The 23,702-nt window shown below is 35.9% G+C and overlaps 1 protein-coding gene across 20 annotated transcripts in view; it reads left to right on the plus strand.

Annotated features, from left to right (window-relative positions):
• Nucleotides 1-23,702, plus strand: part of ANKS1A (ankyrin repeat and sterile alpha motif domain containing 1A) — a 119,410-nt gene that overhangs the window by 81,209 nt on the left and 14,499 nt on the right. For 19 of the 20 annotated variants that reach the window (XM_039339165.1, XM_039339189.1, XM_039339223.1 and 16 more), the window contains 5 exons: nucleotides 6,312-6,418; nucleotides 18,872-18,970; nucleotides 22,118-22,267; nucleotides 22,427-22,534; nucleotides 23,225-23,389. In XM_039339165.1, coding sequence (XP_039195099.1) covers nucleotides 6,312-6,418; nucleotides 18,872-18,970; nucleotides 22,118-22,267; nucleotides 22,427-22,534; nucleotides 23,225-23,389 — 629 coding nt within the window. Of the gene's footprint in view, nucleotides 1-5,616; nucleotides 6,419-18,871; nucleotides 18,971-22,117; nucleotides 22,268-22,426; nucleotides 22,535-23,224; nucleotides 23,390-23,702 lie in introns of those variants that run through there. The other variant, XM_039339296.1, reaches the window with a different exon arrangement.

Genomic DNA, 23,702 nt, shown 5'->3' on the forward strand with positions numbered 1-23,702 from the left:
GGACAAAATAAGTAGAGTTGTCTCAGCCCCAAACAAGCCTTAGGCCCCCTTGAAGTATTTATCCTCAATTAAGAGAGCTAGCAACCACTGTATATTCAAGAAAGCAGACCTAGTCTTGAACATATGAGTCACTCTGGGATTGAATGATAGCAGCAAGGACTCAGGGCATTCTCTTGAGAGAAGAACAGCCCTGTGGGGAACATGAGTATTAGGTTCCAGAGTTGCAAATCTCTAGATGAGGGGTAGGCAACCTTGACTTTTTTATGACTCGTGGCTCAGGAATTCTGGAAGTTGAAGTCCACGAGTCATAAAAGAGCCAAGTTTGCTTACCCCTACTCTAGATGACCACATACCAATGAAAGTTCTATGTATGCTTTCACTGTTACCTTAGTAACTATCTTTGTCAATATGCACTGAATCTATTTGTTGTGCTCAGTTCTGTCTGTAGCTCCCCGCCTTACTTGTCATCCTGCACAAACCTAAGTTCCTCTCTAGGGGTATGCAATCCTGGAGCAGATCTTGATTGGGTTTGTTTTGAAGGCAAAGTTTTGGGTTTCTTGTGCCTGTGAGCCGCAAGATGGCCACTGTCTCCATCTTGTCTGTATTTGAACCACTGAAAAGAACAACGTCTTAACAATTTGTAGTATGATTTTATTGAAATTGATTGTCTGGTTTCAATAAAACTGTCTTAGAATTTTAACAAAGCAGCTGGATTCAGTTTTGTTTTTGTTTTAATGTGAAAACAAGTGGTTGCCATGGGTGGCTTTTTTGTGGTATCTCTAGATCCAGTTTGTTAAACGCTGCATCTCTAGTGCAGCCTTCCAGATAGAGAATCTTCTAGTTGAGGAATACAGATGCATTGAACTGGATATTGACAAGCCCCAGAGAGATTATATCAATTGCTGCTTATCCATATGACAGTCTGGTGGATCTTGAAGTTGTCGGCAGGCAGGGTGTATTATAACATCAAGATAAATTGTTGCACAAGCCTCTTTAGACAGCATTGCCTCTTTTCTGACATGTTTTTCATTGCTGGAATTTAGCATTCCCGCACTTTCATTGTAATCAGATCCATCTTACTTGACGGAGGAAGTACCAGAAAAGTAGCTACATAGGTCTTCATTTGGAAGCAGATACATAATTTCGGCTTCACTTCAAACATTCACTGGGGGATGGAATAGTGGGCATATTTGAATAATAGCCTCTGTTGTGAATTGAGCTAATATATAATGCTACATAATATGGTGTTGCCAATTGCAACAGTAGAATTTGCTCTGCTGGATAAATCTAATCTCAAGGTTTTGCAAATAGTGAGGTATTATGGTTACCTTAGGTCATTTCCTATGGCCATTTGGCCTGTTTCAGAATGAGGCAATTTATTAACAGTCTAATTTATTTTTTTTTATATTACTGACCTTGGGAAAATGCTTCATGTTTACAGATATTTTATAACTGCAGCAGTCATTTTTAATCTTATCACTGGCATAATGGATTTCTTTGTCAATGAATAAGAAAACTTCTAGTCCTGCTTCAGCCTTGGACTTCCACAATGATTCCAAGTGAAGTTCTTTTTGAATTGCTGTCCTCTGATGTCTTTCAACTAAGTCTTTTTTTCTTACCAATTGGATTTTGTTCTGGAATTTGGAATAGCTCCACAGTGCCTCTTAATTGATAGATCTTGGAGTTGTTCATCTGAAAATACCCGTAATTAGGAACTAAAAATGTGATATAAATATGTTTTTTTTAAATTTTTACTGAATATCTGTTCTGCTTTCAAGACTCCTGTGTCTTACATAGTTATAAAACTTACATTAATATCAAAACTACTAATACAGTTTTAATTATTTATTTAATTTTAGTATCTGTGTGCTTTATTATCTATTTTATTATTTATTCATGAGATTTCCTAAAGGCTGTCAGAAAAGCTTAGTTTCTGGAAGTCCATTACCAAAAGGGCCACTTTCACTCCTAAGTGGAGGGTGTTTCACATCATTGGTGACATAACTAAAAAGTAATATGTTCTGGTTTCAGCATCCTTCACATCACAAAAATGGGGTATCTCTAATAGTTTCTCCTGGGACATTTGCCTTGAACAATCAACCCTGGTTGGAGCAGGTGGTCCTTAATGTATCTTAATAAATAATTGCATACATATGCACTTTGAAAACTATTGGTGCCAATGGAGGGCTCACATGATCATTATAATGAAGCAACAGTTGTGAGTGCCAGTCAGTAGGCAATCTGCTTCTGTTAACCCCAGCTTCCAGGTAGACTTCAAAGTTTGCTTCATTACATAAATCCAACCAGGTTAATTATATGGCCCATACTGTACGTTCACACGAAGTAGCTTAACATCCTTTCCCTTCATAGAGTCTTGTGGTATCCATTTCGTACCTGATAGCCACCACTAAATGCAATTGACCAGTTTTTCCAAGGTGTTTGTCTTCCTGTGCAGCAGGTGACTTATTTTTTATTATCTAGAACTATTGTACAATCAACAGCCTTTTGAGGTTCATCTGGTTTGTTTTGCTTTCTCATAATGGCTCATGTGGCCAAAGTGTGGATGTAACTGCTTTGCAGAAAATATACTGATCCTGACAATATAGGCACATAATTGTAGGTATGCACAGTTCTGTAGACATTAGGCATCTGCTTTGTTGCCAGTTCCACATTATAAGATGACCTAACTGACTGCTGTAATTGTATTGTGAGGGAAGCAGATGATGGATTAGCTTTCATTCCACAACCATGGCTCCTTAAAATTAAATAATGATAAAATGGATACTTGTATACTTGAAACGGGCGTGTGGCTGGGTTGCATTTTTATAAGGCAAAACAAAGTACAGGTAGTCCTTGACTTACGACCACAATTGAGCTCAACAATTGGGAGACATTTGTTAAGAGAGTTTTGCCCCATTTTTATGACCTTTCTTGCCACAGTTGTTAAGTGAATCACTGCAGTTGTTAAGTTAGTAACACAGTTGTTAAGTGAAACTGGCTTCCCCATTGTCTTTGCTTGACAGTGAATGTTGGCTCAGAGTGTTGAATAAAAACCTGATATAATACACTATTTTGTGTGTGCAGTTTATTAATCAGAATTCTTTATGTATTAATTAGACTTGGATGAAGCTTAAGTCACATCATAAATCACATTATTGTGTGATTACAAATAGTTCTAAAGAGTTTACACTACACTGGAAGCTTCTAACACTACACAGAATTCATATGGTATACTGCTGGTAAAATACATTTTAAAAGCATTTAAACCATTATTTTAGAAGTTCTTCTAAATCAGGTTTTATTTCAATTTGCATTCTACAACTTTAAATTCCAATTTATCTAATTAAGTTTGACAGCAGTGTTTTCCATTCTAATATCCGTCTCCTGACTGCATGAACTTTCCTGCCTGAAAAATAAAATTAATCTGCAATAGTCTTAGTCCTATCACAGGTACAGCCATGAATTTAAATAACTGCTTTTGCTTGTCAAGATCACTCTGCCTAAAGATTAAGCAGTTACAATCCCACATGATATATTTCTACAGGAATTAACTGTTATAGTTGATTTTGCATAGACATCATGAGTTGGCCTTACCTAAACAATTTGTCTCATTGTAATGCTAATACGGTTGTCTCTTTTGCTGATATTCAAGACAGTGTGCCTAATAATTTGCTAGTCTCCTCTGAAGATTATAAAGTCTGTTATCAAAGTAGGACTGTTTGATGCTTTCAGTGTTTGTTCTCTGTAAGCAAGATGTGTCCCCTCATAGTGTTGGAAAGTATACCTTTTATCCTTGTATTACATCATCACACTTAATAGAGGCAAACCTTATTAAAAATTCCCAGCGCAGCAGTTTTTGCAAACAAGTACACAAGGTACCACGATAGCATTGTATATTTCGGTCTAATTTCCCTTACCTGCCTTCAACTGTACCCACTTTCTGAATCAGAATGTTTCTTCAGTTTACCTCTGATAAATTAATCCTAACAGATTATGTCAGCTTTACACCATAAAACTAAATAGTGTAACTCAGACTCATTGAATCCCTTCTGTACATTTAAAGTAGGCATTACGGGGCTTATTTTCTTCTCCTTTGCCAGCTTCTGTTCTGAAATCTGATCACTGCTTCTGCTGGGAGGGGTGTGGGCATGAGGAGAGGGAAGGGCACAGCCACTGGGAGAAGAAGAGATGCAGCAACTGTGGAGCTAGCTGGCCGCCTTTAGACAAAGCAGTCTGCTGCAGCTTTTTGAAAGAGACACACATGCCTGCCTGGGAAAATACGTGGTCCTTTTGCCTGCTCCCGGAGTGGAAAAGAAATTGTCCAGCACAAGGAGAGACTCTCTGAATAAGACAGAGGCTGCTGCTTGAATCTGGGGAGTAAATCACCCTGTGGCCAGGCTTTATCAAAGAAGGGAGGCGGAAACCTTTCCTGAGTGCTGCATCCCTGGTGCTGCAGTATGCATTAAGAAGGCAGGCCAGCTCCCGGGCGCTCATTAACATTGCTTAACAGAGGATCTTCTCTGCAGGCCAGTGCAGCAGGATTTCGAACCCTTTCCAATTGTTCAGAATCTAACCAGCATTGCATTGTGTAGGCATCACAGAAAGGAAGGAGCGGGGACTAGTTTTAAATGTGCAGAACTTCGAACAACCACAGGGTTCAAAGGCTGCAACCTGAGTGTCATCAATAATATTGTGCAAATTGTCTTCAAGGGCGGGCATGCTAAGAAGGCTGAGAAAAATACTGCGTGGTTTGCATAGCAATTTATCTGAGGACTGCAAAGCTGTGGAATTTGAACTTTCCTGATTACAATCAAGTGCCTCCAGTTTCAGCAAAAGAAAGTAACAAATTCCTAGACTTTCTTAGGTGTAGACAAAAGAAGAATTACTTTGCATAGCATCTAATTGTGGTTTGCATAGCAATTTACCTAAGGACTGCAAAGCTGTGGAATTTGAACTTTCCTGATTACATCGAGTATCTTCTGTTCAGCGAAGGAAAGTAACTAATTCCTAGACTTCTTATTTGTAGAGAAAAGAAGAGCTATTTTGCATAACTTCTGTTGGCCTTTGAAGAACTTACTTCTCATTAACTGGCTGAAAGGAGCTGCCAGAACAAATCTGATCCTAACTGCTACAGAGGATAGGCGAGGGGGGTGGGTGGGTGTTCAGCAGTTTTTGTTCCTCTTAAATCCAGGACTTTAAAGGCTTTGTTCTGAGAACTACTTGTTTATCTGTGTGAGGAGTGTGAAGGTGGTACTTGCATTTTGCAGAAGAAAATGAAGGACTGGCAAATGAAAGTCAACAAAGAATTGGCAGGAGCAGACTTTGGATGGAAAATGAACTGAATCTTTTCATTTTGCTCCAGTGTATTCATTTCTGCTCTAATCTGAATGTTGGTGCTGACTCCCAGCCCAGTTCAATCAGTACAGGCTGTCAAAATGTCATATATCTGGATAGGTAGTAAAGTGACAGTGGCAGGACTTCTGAGCTTAGGCTTGTCAATCATGCCTCCGCTCCTTATAATAAAATAACAAAGAAGAACCCTTATCATGGTTTGCCTGTTTCGGGACTGTTGGGGGAAAAAAAGTATAAGTCTCTATTCTTCTACTGCAGTGTGTGTGTGTCTGGGGGGGGGGGGGTTTGCATGTTTTCTTTGGATAGCTGCTTATTAATCTGGCTGATGTTGCTTTTCCGAACTCCTATTGTGTCTGTTTGTTTCTTTCAACTGCATGAAGATATATTTTCTCTCTAACTGCTTTGCATCTCCAATGCTAACGGTTTTCCTTACTATTGCACAAGGTAATGAATCTGAAGTAATGCATCTCAAGTTGAAGTTGCATGAATGCGTCTGCTGGGCTAAGTGTATTTATGAGCTGGACATTCTTGTTACTCCTAGCTCTGGCTTGGAATGATGCTTTGGAAAGTTTACAGCCCCTGCAGATGAGAGAGTAAGCTGACCAAGATTCTTGTGAGGTTTGGAGTGCGTACACCTGGTGAGGAGCATACTCAAGCCAGGAAATCAATGCATGTAATGCTTGGACCAGAGGGACAATTATAAACAACGTGGATTCCGAGTCTTAAGTATAACTGTGCGTCTAATTAATGCTCTAGATTGAACAAGACAGAAGCTTATTGTTCATGGTTGGTGTGCGGAAGAGGCGCTGTCTGCCATCTAATTGTGCTCTGGCCTTGGTTTGGCTCCTTTATGATAATGACGATGATGTGGCAATGCCACTTCTCTTCCTCAGAGTGCCGCTGCTACCGCCTTTATGGGTTTTCCTTTTTCAAGCGTCTGCCGATTCCTCTTTCATCAGGTTCACGGATGCTGGAGCAGAGTGTTGGGGAGTGGCTGGAGTCCATCGGCTTACAGCAGTACGAAAGTAAATTGCTTCTCAATGGCTTCGACGATGTCTGCTTCCTGGTGAGTAACTACGTGACAATCTGTGAAAAGGGTTTTGTTGAGCAAGTCCATTGATTTTGGAAAAGTATATTCAAATCAATACAGAAAAGTATCCTACTGCAGTGTTTCCCAACCTGGACAATTTTAAGGCATGAGGACTTCAACTCCCAGAATTCCACAGCCAGCAACGCTGGCTGTGGAATTCTGGGAGTTGAAGTCCACATGCCTTAAAATTGTCCAGGTTGGGAAACACTGTCCTACAGGCATATTTTCATGATGTTTGGCTCTCAGATTAAAAAGTTTGAACAGTCTTGCCTGACGATAAATGCTGGACTTTCCTTTTTGGAGTGTAGATTTGTCCTGTAAATTTGATGTTCAAGAGTAATTCTCAGTAAGAATAGTTGTATAGACATCTAGAAAGTAGTGCTGTGGAGAATTGAGCTGTAACCTTAAATGGAGATGTCTAATCGAAACATATCTGAAGTAATTCAACCCCTAAAGTACTCATATCTTAGTCCAATTTCAGCAGTCCGTCAGTTTGAGAATATATATTTCACTGCCATGTTCATTTATATACTTAGTTGCTTGTTGGTAAATGCCTGCAATGTTAAAATATATACCACATGCTAAATACTATGAAAACAAATGTATCTAATCTCCAGTATATTGTATACACTTACTGCAGATGTGAATATATTTCTTTTTTAAAAGATTCTGTCTTTATTGCTAAGCCTACTACTTAAGAACAACATTATTGGGAGAAAAGAAGCTTTAGCCCTAGCCATCTTAATTAAGATAAAAAAATACACAATTTATCTGCCTGGTATTCATTTCTTCTCTTAAAACAGAATGTCATTAGTATAGCTGAAATTGCTGAACGTTAGTAAAAATCTGCATAATTTTTACTCATTCATTGGCACAACGGAAATGAAAATTTAGTGGGAGATACATGACTTAATATAATTCCCTATCATTTTTTTTTACATTTAACCATGGAGAAAGTATTGTGAGATGGTGATTTATCAATCTTCAGTATATAAAATACACATTTGCAAGTCCTTCAGTGTAGAATATACCTAGTGAAATTCCATCTTTGAAACAGAGGCTTCTGAATTACTTTTTTGGGGGGGAGGGAAACAAGTTAGAAAATATGTTTCTCTTTGTTCAGTAGGTTTCATATGGAAGCCCAAAATAAATTTCCTGAATTGTTTAGATATCTACTTGTAAAACTCTTTGTTACTCAAAAACATCTAATTAGTTCTGAAACTGAGAAACAAACCCAGATTACACTATAATATTTTGCAGAACACTGCTTTAATTTTGGGTATTTCTGTGGTCAGTTTTAGAAAGTAATAGGGACAGAATGCAGTATTATTTGTTAGTGTTGTACTAGTTATTTCAAGGTTTCGCCTTCCAATTATCCAGCTACATTTGGATCAGCATACTGGAATGAAAATATTTTCTTTTGTTCATGACTGTTCTGTTTGTATCATGAAGTTTGATAATCATGCCAAAATTGGGACAGTTGAAGAGATGTTAGAGAAGGATATCTAAGTTTAGTTATTGTCTATAAAACTTTTGCATGTATTTAAATTTTTAACATTTAAATTAATCTTTAAAATTCAGTTATTATTCTAGTGTATTAGGCTTTAGGGCACACATGTTTATCCAGACTCCAATTGTTATAGTAATCTCCCACTTCAACACTTAAAAGCTTTTGAATATTTCAGTTTTTTCTAATAAAGATGAATGGAAGAATATTTATATTTCCTATTAACACATGCGCACATACATACACGTGCACTTTTCCTAGTTATAATTTGTGCTGAAATCTGAAAAGATGTTTGCTAGTCCTAGCAAGTAATCTTTTAATTTTTTAAAAAAACTTGGGATGCTATATAGTCTGTACTACTGTATTCTTTTGGTTTTCATAAAAAAATTGTTAAGTAAAGCAGGAACAAAATACTTAAATTCTCTGCATTTTGGAGGCTGTTATATAGTGTAAAAATGTGCACAGTAACGTTTTGCATATATATGTTCTCTCTCTCTCTCTCTCTCTCTCTCTCTCTCTCTCTCTATATATATATATATATATATATATATATATATATATATATATATATATATAAGACGAAAGCTTGGTGGATTAAATTCTATTTTTGATAGATATTCTCTTGGTGATCATTATTTTGACAATATGAATACCCCCAAGAGTCGCATTTTTGTTTTTATTTCTAAATATATATATATACACACACACACACACACACACACATTTATTTATTTATTTATTTATTTATTTATTTATTTATTTATTTATTTATTAGCCCTAGATTAGGAATAGGGAATGCCCCCTTCTCTTAAGAAATCCAGTTGTGAACTTTCAATACTTGGCTAACAATTTTGATTCCTGTGCACAAAGTGAGGAGGCACCAACTCAATTTAGTTACTTTAGCCCTCTCTTTTTTCTTAAAGAAAAATGTGTTGAAAATTCTAATTGACGTTTCTACATTTTTCAGATATTTAAAGTAGAACTAAACACAAGTGAAGAATTACACAAACCCAACCTTGGATTTTCTACTCACTTTCATGTCTTTGGTGTTCTTTCTTGCATGAATCTGGACATGGATCCCAACTGCTCGTATTTGAGACATATATTATAGATGCTACTGTTGACCAAAGTGTTCATTCTCAATACTCTTAATAGATTTCATAAAAGAACCATAATATCCTTTTAAAATAATTTATATTGAACCATAATTAACAAATATTAAGTACTTTATGGACTGGTACCTTAAGTCAAATTGGGGAAAATGTTATGGAAAATTATGGTCCCTTGTTTCATATTTTGTCAGTCTAATTTTTTAAGGTTTTGTTAAATAGTGAGTTTAGAGTTATATAATTCTAAAGGACTGGCACAAAGAAGTTACATTAAATCTCACTGATATATAAAGTAGCTAAGTACATTGAGTAATGATTTTCATTTTGCCAGATGGCTATTAAGCTAATTGCTTCAGCCATAATATAAATTAAGTTAGTTTCTGTTCATAGAATGATAAAACATAGTTCATTTTTTTGTCATTGTAGATAACATTGCCTAAAATATGTGTATATTTTGTTTTTAATATTGAAAAATTTCTAACTATATCAACATGGAGTCAGCAGGAGGTTTTTTTGTAGATTTACAAGAAAAATCAGAAAGGAGTTCTTGAAATATTCTGCTTTATGTTGAGATTAAAATAGCTTACACTCCACTACTATACATTTCAGTGTTAAGTTTCAAAATTCCAAAAGGATTAAAATCAAAAATAATAATTGGTATGAAAGGCAAGAGGATTGTGTCAAATATATTTTGAATAATACTCTGTAAATATTGCATATTATGAACCTTATGGTTTTCTGATAAATGTAACCAAATTGAGAGATGTTTTTGCAGCAATTACTGCGTTTCTCAACATAAAACATAATCTGTGAATAGTCCTTGGTTTGATCTTAGAGAGTAATGAATAGGTCAGATCATTCACAGTCCATTTAAATTAGGCAATTCATATAGTATGTGGGAAAATTAAATTCTGGAATCAAAGAAAGGAACAGTCAGTTAGTTCCCCTTTTCTCAATGCTAGGGAAGAACTGTGTTTTTTATAGACAGATTAGGACAAGCGTGGTTTGTCTAATGTAGCACATTCCTCTCCCATTCATGGATAACATTGGTAACAAATGTATTGGGGAAAAGAAGTAAATACCTTGCTAGCCTCCAATGTATTGTATAAAATTCACACACTATGAGGGGATAAAATCAAACAGTAATATTGTGTTTTATTCAGAGGCTGAAAGGCTAATTCAGATGCTATGTTTTAGTAGAAACTATTCATCAAATTGTATAGTCATACAATGAACTATAAATTACATTTGTTATTTCAGTCCAGTATTTTACCAGTTTACTTAGCCAATCTCTCGCAAAATGCAGGCTTATAAACAATTTTTTATTTCCACCAATGGAACATCTAGCTATGTTCCTAAAGTTATTGGGATAGTAATAGAATCCAGAGCTTTCCATCTGTGCAAATTTGATTTTAATTTTTCACAATAAAATATGCCATATGGGTAATGATTGTTCTGAGGATTTTCATAGTTATAAATTTTAATCTCCTGGTTGAACTCTTGCAGTGCATTTTACATGAGGCATCCTTGAAAAACCATTCAGAAATGGAGTTAGTACAAAATGCAGTGACCTCTGTGTGTAATTGGTGCTAGAGGCCACAAACATTAACACCTGTGCTTCAGTCCTTTGCAGTGGTTGCCCTAAGTTTCCACTGTAATTCAGAGTTTACTCCAAGCAATAAAAAAATATTGGCAATTCAGTAAAGGAGACTATTTCTAGCTCAGGATTGAAATGATGGGTCCTGGGTGCTCTCTGAGCTTCATAGATTTTATGCAGACATTTCATTACCCAAACTAGATCACATCAACAATGCTAGTAATGAATGCGGTTTTCCCTCAGTTTATATTCCTGTGGTTTGCTAGGTCAGTGTTAATGGGAGTGGTCTTAGATGTGTTACTGCCCCAATGGCAATTGGTTGAGCCATTTACTGTTAGCCTGAATGGCAGTTTCTTGTTTGGGGTATTGTTTGCTTCTTGATTAATGGTCTGATCTTAATTTTGGAGCTAATTATGCTCATCTGGACATAAAAACATCTTCCCACCAACAATCAACATCCAGATGTATTGTATAGTGAGGTATGGAGATGGCTTCAAATGTCATAAGCCAATACCTAGCATTGCCTCATTCAACTATACCTGCAAAAATGCTTCTCTAAAAGGTATTGTAATGAAAATTCAAAAATTGAAATATTTTATATAATACAGTATGCTACCACATGAGTCTTCTTCATATAAAACTTAGCACCCAGGTTGCATTTATAACTGGTTCCAGCATCCTGTGTTCACATGACCATGATTTGTGACATTTTTCTATCAGAAAATGGCAAAAAATCCAGCCCACTGGATACGCTGAATTTGCTTTAAGTGTGGTTCATTTAAAGACCATGTGGTTTGCTTAATGACTGTGGTATCTCAATAAAAATTGAGTCATTTCATGTGACTCAATTTGACCACCCAGACGTACAAACAACATTTCAGGTTTAATTATGGTCATTCAGTGAAGACTATTCGTAATACAGTTGGAGCTAGTTAACTTTTTTGCAGTTGTTTATTTTATTGTTTTCCTTGGTTTATTTTCCACTTTTTTCCCTGAAATTGCTCTGCTTATTAATTTTGCATTAATCTACTAATACTGATATATATAGTATATGTATAAATATGTATTTTCTTTTGCTGATTAAACATAACAACATGCTTATAAAATAATAACATAAATGTTCAAAACAATCAAAGTAATAAAAATGAAGAACTGATTAATGTAATGTAACATCTAAAGCTTTTGTGAAATATAATGTTTTAGAATATAATGTTCAAAAAAGAAGCTATATTTAGTTCAGTATTGGATCACTAGAATAAATGTTTTTACCTCTTAAAAATACATATATAATTGCAATATTTTTTGTGAATAGGGTAAGACCTAATATACCTACTAATTTCTAATTTCACCAAAAGAAGGACATAAAGGATGAGATGGCCTAATTTTTAATGTGTCAATTACTTTTAAGGGTTCAGTATGGGCCAAGACAACCAAAGATTGGATATGCAAAGCTGAGTACCATCAGTTCATTGCATCAATACTGAATTTCATATTTTTATATTCACTATCTGCATGATTCAACTATTAAGAATAATCAATATTTTTTTCTGTGTTCATTATAGTGTTCCCTCAAATCCACTGTTACAACTGTTTTGAGAAGTATTTGTTTAGTTTGGTTTTCCTGGGTTTGTTTAATTTGATAAATTGTTTCTAAAAAGATTGGATAGGAAACAAAATGCTCAGGTAATACTTCAGCTTGTCTTCACTGAAGATGAACCAATGCTAATTTTAACAGAAATGTTCCTAGCTGTACTGTATATCTAAAGGGTTGTGTTTTCCCTCCTAGTGTTCTGACAGATGACTGGCCAGTGGCGTGTAAAATGCTAAATGACTTGCCATTTTACCCTTCAAAGTGAATCATATTCAAAGGGAGAACCTCCACCACTCAGAAAACCAGTTAATATCTATACATGCATTACTGCCTTAGGCCAAATAGATGCAGCGAACTTTTTGTCATTCCTAAGCAATTTGTAATACAAAAAGCATTGGTACATAATGTTTAACATTTTTTTCTAATTAAATTGAAGTTAGTTTTGAGGTGGAAGGATAAATGCATTCAACTAAAATTTCAGATAGCAATGAGTGAGATGGGCATTCTTCAGGAATATTTTGGACAAACTGCTTTTGGTATTACATAAGCTCAGCTCCTCTCTGCTATTCATTAAATTAGCCTCTTCTTTTTCTAGGCTTCTGTGAGATCCTGAACAAAAGGGGTAATTTTTTTAAGAAACATTCATTTTAACGAATTAACTACTTAAAGCAGCCATATCTAATTCCAGACTTATATGGAAGCCTGAAAAACATAAAGATTGCTTTAATGAAGATAAAGAAAATGCTCAGATGAGCCTAAAGCACTTCTTTGAGTCATTTTCAAAGCGTATACAGCATTAGAATCCAGACTATATCCCAATTACACCAACAAGCAATGATTATAATTTTAAAAATCATTAATCTGTTCTTCTCTGTTGCCTACTGAATATGTCCAGAAAAAAATATAGAAACTGCAGAAGTATTGTCAAGAAAAATTAGAACATATTTTTGTAAAGGGAACATTTCCAGAAATTTTTTTATCAGCGTTAGTGAAGGTGATAGAAATGTTGACTGAGGTAACTGTATTTTCATAAACTGTTTAGCAAAATATCTTGCTGAAGCTTCCTTTTAAAAGTAATTATAGTAAAACAGAATTATAGTTCTGTTTATAGTAAACAGAACAGAATAGAATAGAATAACTTTATTGTCACTTTAAATGTACTCCAATCAGTATACATTAAAATGAAATTTCATTGCATACAGCTCTCAAAGAATCACCACCTCCAATATATACTACATAAATAATTGCATATACAGACATATATTCTATGACACAGAGAAACAACAGTCTAGTTTGGATGTATACATGTACATGGTGAGAAAAATGAACGAACATGTAATCTTAGCTGTTGGCAAAAATATAGGAAATGAATGCTATGTAAATGATCTAGCTAGCTGAATAATAAACAGGGTTATATGACAGATCCAATCTTTATTCCTCACTCTTTCTAGACAATGTTTGGAGCAAAAAAGCTGTCCAGACATAAATAAACACTATATTCAAAGCTTTATTTCAAACAGAAATCAAATGGAGAGTATTAAAGGACTTATTGAAAGATGTTCACAGGAAGACATTGAGCACTTCCTGTGTCTTCAGGTAGATGGCAAAGAATCAAGATTAACCCCAGAAACCTCTTTGAATAATCCAGTTTAGGAAACATATTCCTAAGAAAGCAGATTCATAGGTGCTTCTTGTCTACCTGTGAATGTATGGGAGGCTTCAATGAACTAATTCTAAGCACCATGTGGAAATAACAGCCAAATACAACAATAAAGTACAACAATATACAATAAAAAGTAATAATGTAGTTCAATTAAAACTTAGAATTAATCACAATAATGATTACTTTGTTTTCATGTTGTTTCAAAAGCAAATGCTTGTTTCCAAAATTCTTTTTGCTGCTTCCTTTTAAAAATAAGTATAAATTGGAAACCCAAAGCAATCTTTTTTATTAACTACTTTTTATTACTCAAAGAATGGTGTTATTCATGTGCTGTGCTGCTGGGCCTGATATAAAAAAGATAAAAGGGAGCTCTTGAAAAGGGTTCATCCTTTTCCATTAGTTATTGTGTGGCCAAGGCTAGCGGGAATCCTACTTCCTGTGAGACAACACAGAATTTCTATTTTATTTCAGATTGGAAAGTATCAATGCCTGTCAGAGTATTTGCATCCTAAAACTTTTAATAAACAACTAGCTAAAGGATCTGGAAAACTAAAATGGGACTACCGATCTAAGAGACAACAAGTTGCTTTCTGTATTTCACAGCAAATTGAAGTTCCATCTGCCTGTCTGTACTAGTCCTGATCTCCAAACAAGATACCACCATTTGCCAATGAAAGGAGATCCATAAAATGTGAAGGAACTCCAGCTAGGCTTGACTGACCCAAAGGGGAACATTGTAGTTGGTAGAACTTAAAATTCTTCACACTATAATGTTTTGCTGCAGGCTGAGCTTCTATACAATGTTAGCAATGATAGCTATAAAATATAACTTCTTAGAAAGCATTGGCGTTTATGTACAGTAAGGAAGAAGAGAAGGGGTGCATGAATTGTATAAACCCTTTTGTGACATTACCTTCACAAAAATCATACTTGTTTGCTACTGGTTAGATCTAATTGCAAATTTCCCTGTTTAATAATCACAGATTGTTATGTCTATTGATGGTTAAAACGAGCTAGGGCTTGGACATTTTCATCCTCCTTCAAACTGCTTCCTGACACCTGGCTCACCATGTCATCATGTCATTGTTTCTGATTGTCAAAAGCAGCTTATTTTAAATGAGAAGTTATTCAGGAGACTAAGGCCCTCAACTTGGGCGTTTTGAACCAGCTACGTGCATGTTAATTTTTTAACCATATAAGATAGCTTTTATTTTAACTATGTTGGTTCTTCGTAGACAGGGATTGTATCAAAGTAAATTTATATTGAGATAAGGTAAATCTTATTGCCATCCAGTATTGGTCATCTGGATTTTTACAGTCCAAATTTGGTAGTGGTGATTCGGTCATTTCTGACTCATAGACAGAACAGTGTTAGCAACTGTCTCTTTAAAACTTTGTAAACTCATGTTTGTCTTAACTTCTAGCTCTCTTATCTTCTGTCAGATTCTTTTTCTATTGTCTTTGATTTTTGCAACATCAGGATCTTCAACAATGACTCTTGACTTCACAAGTCCAAAATATTTAAGATTTAGCTTCATTCTCGATGCTGTCAGTGAGCAATCTGATTTTACTTCATCCAGTATGAATTATTGTTTTACTTGTGATTCAAAATATTTTCAACAATTTTCTCAAGCACTGCAATTCAAATACATTATTTTTTTCAGACTTTCTGATGACCCATTTTCACAACATTACAACTGAGAAATCACAGTCTTGGCAATATCTATTGTCAGTGTGCGATTTGTTTGCACTTTAATATTGTACCTAGTTTATCACATGGCTACAATCCCTGTCCTGTAAACCTTTGAGCCTAGGAAGATAAAGCATGTTATTACTTCAGCTTCATTTGCACTGCTTTGTCTCATCTTTTACAAGAAATTCCTTAAATCTTCCTTTCAGCAATCAGTATGGTATAACCAGCATATTTAGGTAGTAGATGCTTTTCCAGGAATTTTAATTCAAATTTCTATTTTTCTAGTTCTTGTATACCTCTGGATACAAGTTAAATAAGGTGACCTGAGTTTTCGCATTTACTAATGTCAGAGCATGCACAGTCTTATTGTGCTGAGGTAACCCATGAGTAAATACAGTAAATTGGTTTGTATTAAATGGTGATTTGTATTACACTATCTACAATATACACTAGGAACAAAATACATACACATGGTAATACAGCAAACTCCAACACACAGCAGTTACAGCAGGAAACGGACAAGAGAGAACACAGCAGCAAAAGCCTTCCCTTTTATACTCAGGCTCTTAAAGGGATACAGACACCTGCTGAGTCATTCCTATCATTGCATCATCCACCTTACATTACATCATTATATAAGCTGTTTAGCTATTAAATTATTACCTTGACAACTCATTACTCTCATGTTGTCCAGATCTTCTTCCCAACCTCAGTGATATTCTGTAGGGAGGTATTTTTGTCATAAAATAGGAGGCTCCAGTTTTTAAGAAAACTCCACAAACTCCATAAACATATTGATTCTCCTTAAAAATGGAATACTACCTGCTTTCAGAACAGCAAAAGATTGCCATGAGGCGGGTAGCCTCTGTAAGAAAGCTGAGCCTTACATCGTCAGGTGCCTCTGCAAAAAGCAAAAGGGTAAATTGGGTGCTGCTGGGCCCTGGACCTGGGCGAGGAGTAGGCCAAATTTGAGTTCCCAGGTACCAGTAGCTTCTGCTGTCCGGCTTTAGGCTGCCTTAGGTGGCTGAGTGGCCAGGTTGGGAGGAGGTCAAGGCCTGTGAAGACCTCAAGGAGCAGAGAACAGAGCATTGAATGCGTCAGGGTGATGGAGCCCTGGGGCAGATGGGCCTTGACCTGGGCTAGGTCTCCCAGGGCCTCCATTTGAGGCTCCCTGTGCTTTGCTTAATGACTTGGACATTCTTTTAATGGCCACATCAGGGAGAACAGGGAGTGCTGGTCATCAAGCAAGGCTGTCTCACTTAACAGCTGTGACAACATGCAGCCATAATGGGCAGGCTCGATTATGGTCATATCTCAAGGACTACGTGTAATGATTTTTGCATCTAACAGTAAAAGATCTGATTCTCCTCTAATGTGAAGTGACCAGTTCCAGATGTCTTTTTGACAGATTGCCAGAATATCAGTGTTAAATCTTGACATTTCTACTCCATCAAAATCTAGTTTCCTTGTTTCACAACTGACATTCCATATGCTAGTATCTTTGCAGCATTGAACTTTCCTTTTTCTCTGACCATATATACCTGAATGTTTTTGGATGTCCTTTCAGTTTTAATCCAGAGTATAACAATGCTATTTATACCTGCCTTGTACTTTCCCCCCAGTAATCAGTTGAATAATTTCCAAAGTAGGGAGCTTGTGTCATATTAACATTGTCCTGGTTGTCAATGCCCATTTGGTTTTCTTGACAGAATAGTGGAGTCAATGACAATTTTCTTCTCCAGGGAATTGTATTTAATAAGACCCTTGTCTGTGACTTGCTTACCATGGGTTACCTTGTTGGGAATATGCACTCCTATCTATACAGTTTTTAGCATCGTTGGGCTGTGCAAGCTTCCATTCGGTAATACTTCATGAAGGAGCCAGATTTTGGTAGCCATATCTTAAGGTACTCTTTTTGGAAAAAATGCTTCAGGGCCACTGATGTTTCTAATTTTCAACCTAGTCATGCTGATGTTCATATGAATGAATACAAATGATAGAGTTCTAAGCAGAGGGACCTATACTACAGGGAGAGACTCCATCCAGTTCACGTGCTGTATCTTCTCTTATTTGATGCAGGGAGTTCAGAATTGTTTGATCCCATGCCAGGCCATGGAACCAGGCCACTTCTTTTTGCATCCAAAAAGAGGGTCAAATTAAAGCTATCCATTTCACACCATTTTCTCTAATTAAAATCACATAAAGTACAACACTGCATTTTTCCTTTCAGGGAAGTTAAATATGCATTTTATTTTTTTTTTTAAGGCGCAAATAGCAACTGGGGAATTTGAACCGGGACAAACATGGGGAAAGCCTCATCAATCCTAATCGTGCTTGCAACTGCTATTTGTAGCAATGTAGAGAGTAGAGAAACATTAATGTCTATTTTGGACATGTGATTAAAATATTTCCTACTGGTTCTCCAGGTTCTTTGCATATTATTTAAACAAATCATGTTATTTTATTTATTGGTTACATAATATTCTTTCCTCCTCCTACTTTTCCTGCAACAACCTGTAAAATGGGTTGGGCTGAGAGAATGGCTGGCCCAAGGTCACCCAGATAGATTTCATGCCTAAGGTAGGACTAGAACTCACAGTCTCCTGATTACTAGCCTGGTGTCTTAACCACTAAACCAAACTGGCTCTCTATAATTTCTTTATAGTTTCCTATTTGTCAAAATAAATATTTAATACTGACCCAAGAAATGGTAAGTCTGGACTGATTCTTTTCCGGTGTTTATCCCAGTTTTAATATGTTGTTTATTACATAATCTCTTATAAATTGTTTCTCTTTGTGTCAGTCCAAAGATATTTGTGCAGACCACCAGGATTATGCTCTCTTAATAGAGGAAATCCAATAATAAACCCTATAATTCAGGATAGGCAACTAGTTGATAATGCAGTTTAAAGTTTGGGACTGCTGGAGGAGTACAGTTTTTCTTAAACTTGGCAACTTAGAATGTGTGAGCTCATATTTTAAAGTTGCTAAGGATGAGAAGCACTGCTGAGATATTTCAATTTAACCTTCTGTCTTTTATTAGACTATATAACATTTGTTATGTGTCTCTGTCATTTAGTACCTTATTTTCAATGTTACTGGTATCATCTAAATAGAATATTAAGCTTGTCATAATATTCATTGTTATTGCTGTATTTTTAAGGTTTTCTAGAAGATGAATTCTATGTTTCATAGCAAGTCCTGCGTTTATTGGTCTAAAGCAGAATTGTATTTCTAAATATTTCTTTTTTTTTTTTTGTTCTCTGTAGGGATGTAATGTTATGGAAGATCAGGACCTTCGGGAAATTGGTATTAGTGATCCACAACATCGCAGAAAACTTCTCCAAGCAGCACGTTCCCTTCCTAAGGTTAAAATAATAATCTATTTTTACATACAGAAAAAATGTTTTCATGTCAGTGTAATGATGGATAGAAAACTACAAGGCATTTCTTAAATGTTATAATAGAGTTTATTTTGGTGATGGACTAGATTTGAAAATAAAACACATTAAAAAATGAATAAAACCCCCAAACAGAAAAAATATGTTACAATTAATGTTAAATATTTAACATTAGTTAAACTTAAATAAATTTATGATTATGACAGGTAGTGGGCAATCTGTAGACTTCAGGCTGCTTTCATATAGGCTTCAGCCTAATTTCAAAGCATCTTAATTTGGTTCAGATCTGTGATCACTCTGAGCTTCAAGCATGGGTAGGGACTTTGAATTGCATTTCTCCAATCTCACTATAACACTGTGGTAACCTGTTTATTCAATAGTGTCACTTTTTGAGAAAGCATAAAAGAGCTAGCATTTTTCTTTCATGTAGGAGGTCAAATTGTAAAGTATTGTAAAGGTAAAAGTTCCCCCTGTCCATCTGTGTCCATCCCTAAGGGGTGGTGCTCATCTCCATTTCCTAGCTGAGGGATTCAGCATTGTCTGAAGACGCTGCCATGGTCATGTGGCTGGCATGATTATATACTGAGGTGCACAGAATACTATTACTTTCCCACCTAAGTGGTACCTATTTTTCTACTTAAATTTGCATGTTTTTGAACTGCTAGGTTGGCAAGATTTGGGGCAAGAATTAGAGCTCACCCCATCATGTGATGCTTGGGTCTTGAAATGCCAACTTTCCAGTCGACAAGTCCAGCATGTTAACCGTTGTAGCAAAGCATCCGATGACAACACTGAATATTTCTCTGGTTGAATTGTTGTGAATTGCCAAGTTATACCTTTCCGTTAAGGGCCATTAGAAAAGTTTCTCATATGTGGAATAGACTGAAAGAACCTGTTTCCAAGAGATGGCAGGTTTTAAGTGTCATAAGTGGGATTTTATCTCTTGTTTTTTTTAATTTCTCACTAAATAGCAGCTGTGATTTTTGCACCCTAGGTATGAAGTCAGACTTATATAGTCAGGCTTATATAGTGACCTGTCCCCATAAGAGGACTGGTCAGCACTTTGTAGAATTAAAGACAGTGCTCTTTCTATGATAGTCTGGGACTAGCTAGCAAATTAGTATGGTATAATAGCTAAATCACTTTTCTAAGAAAACTTAGGGAAATTTAAAGGCATGATCTGATGTTTACCAGTTGTGCTGGTATATAGATTAGTTTGCACAAGACAGGATTGGGGGAAAACAAAAGCTGAATTCCATCTATTCAGTGTAGAATCTTAAAGAGCTTGTCATGTACCTTCTTAAATCAAGGCTTTTTGAGACAGCACATCTGGACGAAATTGGAGAATCAAATAGATTCTTACACAACTTTGTATACAGCTTATGGAGTTAATGGATACAATAAAAAGTTGTTGCTGCTTAAAAGGTATATTTTGAAAATAGTATATAAATAAGAGATAGGAATAAATCATATCATAGACTCTAAGTCAGTGGTTCTCAACCTTTCTAATGCCGTGACCCCATAATACAGTTCCCCATGTTGTGGTGACCCCCAAGTGGGTGTGGCCACCAATAAGAGGGAGTAGGACAGCTAGGGAAAAGGGAAAAAAATGGCGGACAGCATGGTTTGGCGACCCCCATGAAATGGTCGTTTGACCCCAAATGGGGTCCCGACCCACAGGTTGAGAACCACTGCTCTAAGTAGTCTTCTATGGTAGGGATTTTGTTCATAAAATAACTAGAACAAGAATGCATGACCATAGACATTTACCTAAAAAGGAAGACTACTGGAAGCTAAAACTGTTTCTGTGTGTCTGTTTCCTGAACTGCTGCAGCAGCTGGCATTAATTGAACTGGAAAACAGGGTATCTTCAAACATAGCTTGCCCAGAAGACTGGCAGAAAATAATATAAGAAGTAATTACCCCAACACACACACACACTTAAATTTCTTATTCTTTGTGGTTGTTATCCTTTTCTCCAATATTTCTGTAGACCCAACTTTCAAAGCAACATAAGATGATATCAGATTTGGGAACATGGCAATTCTTGTGAAGAATTTATGATCCAGATTTTCCTTTAGAACCCCCCCAAAATTGCTTCTTCTTTCAGCAATTTTAGGCAACTTCATAGTTCTTAGGCAGTACTAAAGTATATTGTATTATTGCACAAATCTGCTTGTTTTCCTTGAATTCCAGAAGGCTGTAGTTAACAAAAGGAAATGCAGTTGCATTCAGTTCCAAAGATGTAATATCTCAACTTTGACAAAGAAGACATTCTCTCTCCCTCTCCCTCCCTCTCCCTCCCTCCCTCTCTCTCTCTCTCTCTCTCTGTGTATCAGAGAGAGAGAGATTGTGAGTTTCTTTAGGTTCACTACATTATTCATAAAGATAAAGGAATATCTTCCAAGTCTATTTTTACTCCAGAGTTAAAAGCAATTGTTACAACCATCACAACTATTGTGAAACGGTATTAACATTATCTAATTTCTTTTCCATTCACACTTTAGGGGGCCACTATTGTATCATACCCAAACTAGGTATCTCCAGGCTCTGCTCCCATTGGATCTGTTAAGAAGTACATTTGACTGTAGATTTTAAAATTAGAGTGACAGTCTCACTAATGAGAGTGGCATCTTGCCTCTCCCCTTTCCTATTTTTTATGGCATAAAATCAATTTGACCTGGTTGTTAAGGGAACTGTGTGACTAACTAAACAGCACATGACACTGATTGCCCTTTTTCTATAAAAAAGAATTGTAGAGAGAGGGGTGTTGAACAGAAAAATATGTGTATGTCTGATGCAAAAGCTATTTGGAATAGCTAATAATTTTCATGGAATAGAAAATTAACATACTGGCATTAAACCTCTTCCCACCAATTTTGCCTTCCAAAATTGATACTTTATCAATACTTAATGGAAAAAGAGAAGAGCCATTGAGATCCAATTAAACTAAGTCATTTGCCCAATGATTTATTTCCACTTAATACAAATTATTTATACCATTTGTTAAAAAAACCTTGCATAGCTGAATGCAATCTGACAATCACATTGAAATATCTAAAATGTTTTAAGGGTTGTTCAGTTATAATGCTCTATTCTTTGTGTTCTTTACAGGTGAAATCTCTAGGCTATGATGGAACTCAACCTTCAGTCCCTGCGTGGCTTGATTCCTTGGGGCTTCAAGATTACATTCAGTCATTTCTGTCGAGTGGCTATAGCTCTATAGACTCAGTGAAAAACCTCTGGGAACTAGAATTAGTAAATGTAAGTTGATACTTTATTGAATTCCAGTTTAGATCAAAATTTGGACATTCACTGTGTTAGGATAAACCTTAGCATTGTAACTATTTGAGAGAAAGTGTGGAGAGCCATAACATGAGAATCTTTAGTAACAGTATATGCTAACTTTGCCCTTCTCTCCAGGTACTCAAGGTGAATCTTCTTGGGCATCGTAAACGTATAATAGCGTCTCTGGCAGACAGACCATATGAGGAACCCCCACAGAAGCCACCAAGGTTCTCTCAACTAAGAGTGAGTTTTCAGTGTCTGCTCAGTAATAGTTTAGAGAATTATGAAGAATAGCACCATGGTTGTGTTTATGGGTCTTGTTACTCATTCAGATTTTTTTTTTTAACTAAGAAAGGTCTACAAAATAAATATTTTTTCTTTAAAAAAATCTCACTAGAAAGTGGAATTCAAAGTGCTAATTTTGATATATGAAATGTTATATGATTTGGAACCAAAGTAATTCCAGGACTGCTTAATCAGAATGCACTTCCTGAAGACAAGAGGAACTTCTACTGGCATTCTGGGTCAGAGAAGTGCAAAGGGGGAGGCCAGAAAGCTTCTGGCTTTGCAGAAGTTAGCAAAGACCCAAGTTTTTCTGAAACATCTTCAAGGAATTATTGTTAATCAATATTTCAGTTTGTATTTTTTGGTTCTTGATAATTTTGATTTGTTTTGAAAATGATTTTACTGTTTTGTGATATTATTGGTGTGTTTTTTCCCTTAACTATGGATGTTTTAATATAATTTATATTGCTACAATCCACTGAGAGCCTAGATAGCTTGGTTGCATATGTATTTTAATAATGATCATAATTATAATATAAAACGTATATAGACATTGACCTGCTTGGTATGCATATAAGTGACTTTGAAAATAATCAACAAAACAAGAGGGTTTTTTTTTTAAAAAAATGTCAATTTCTTGAATTTCAGTGCCAGGATTTGATATCCCAGACATCTTCACCTCTGAGTCAGAGTGACTCTTGCACAGGGAGGTCTGCAGATCTCCTGCTGCCTTTGGAAGATGCTGGGAAGAAGAGACATGAGAACATCCATGATATTGCATCTTATCCAAGAGCAGAGAAGTTTAGGACACAGGTCAGAAAAATCTGATCCCTTGAAATCATTTTGATAGTTTATCTTTGGAGATTATTGTATATTTCATAGAAAAAATGCCCAGTCTTGCAGTATCTATATCAGTTTTTCTGGCTGGAGAATATGGCTATATTCACTGTAAAAACAACAGCAATACTCTGTATTTCCAAAAAGGATGTGTGGGAAGGGATGTGACTAGTTCTGAATATTTTCTTGACACTGTGTCTGGGGATGGGAATGATTGATTCTTTCTTCCTCCAGTGGAGTAGCCAATTAATTCAAGCCAGTTTCTGTCTCCATATCTTGTATTGTTTGG

This window comes from Crotalus tigris, unplaced genomic scaffold (genome assembly GCF_016545835.1).
Source record: "Crotalus tigris isolate CLP2741 ecotype Arizona unplaced genomic scaffold, ASM1654583v1 scf7180000017550.10884619, whole genome shotgun sequence".
NCBI classification, from domain to species: domain Eukaryota; kingdom Metazoa; phylum Chordata; class Lepidosauria; order Squamata; family Viperidae; genus Crotalus; species Crotalus tigris.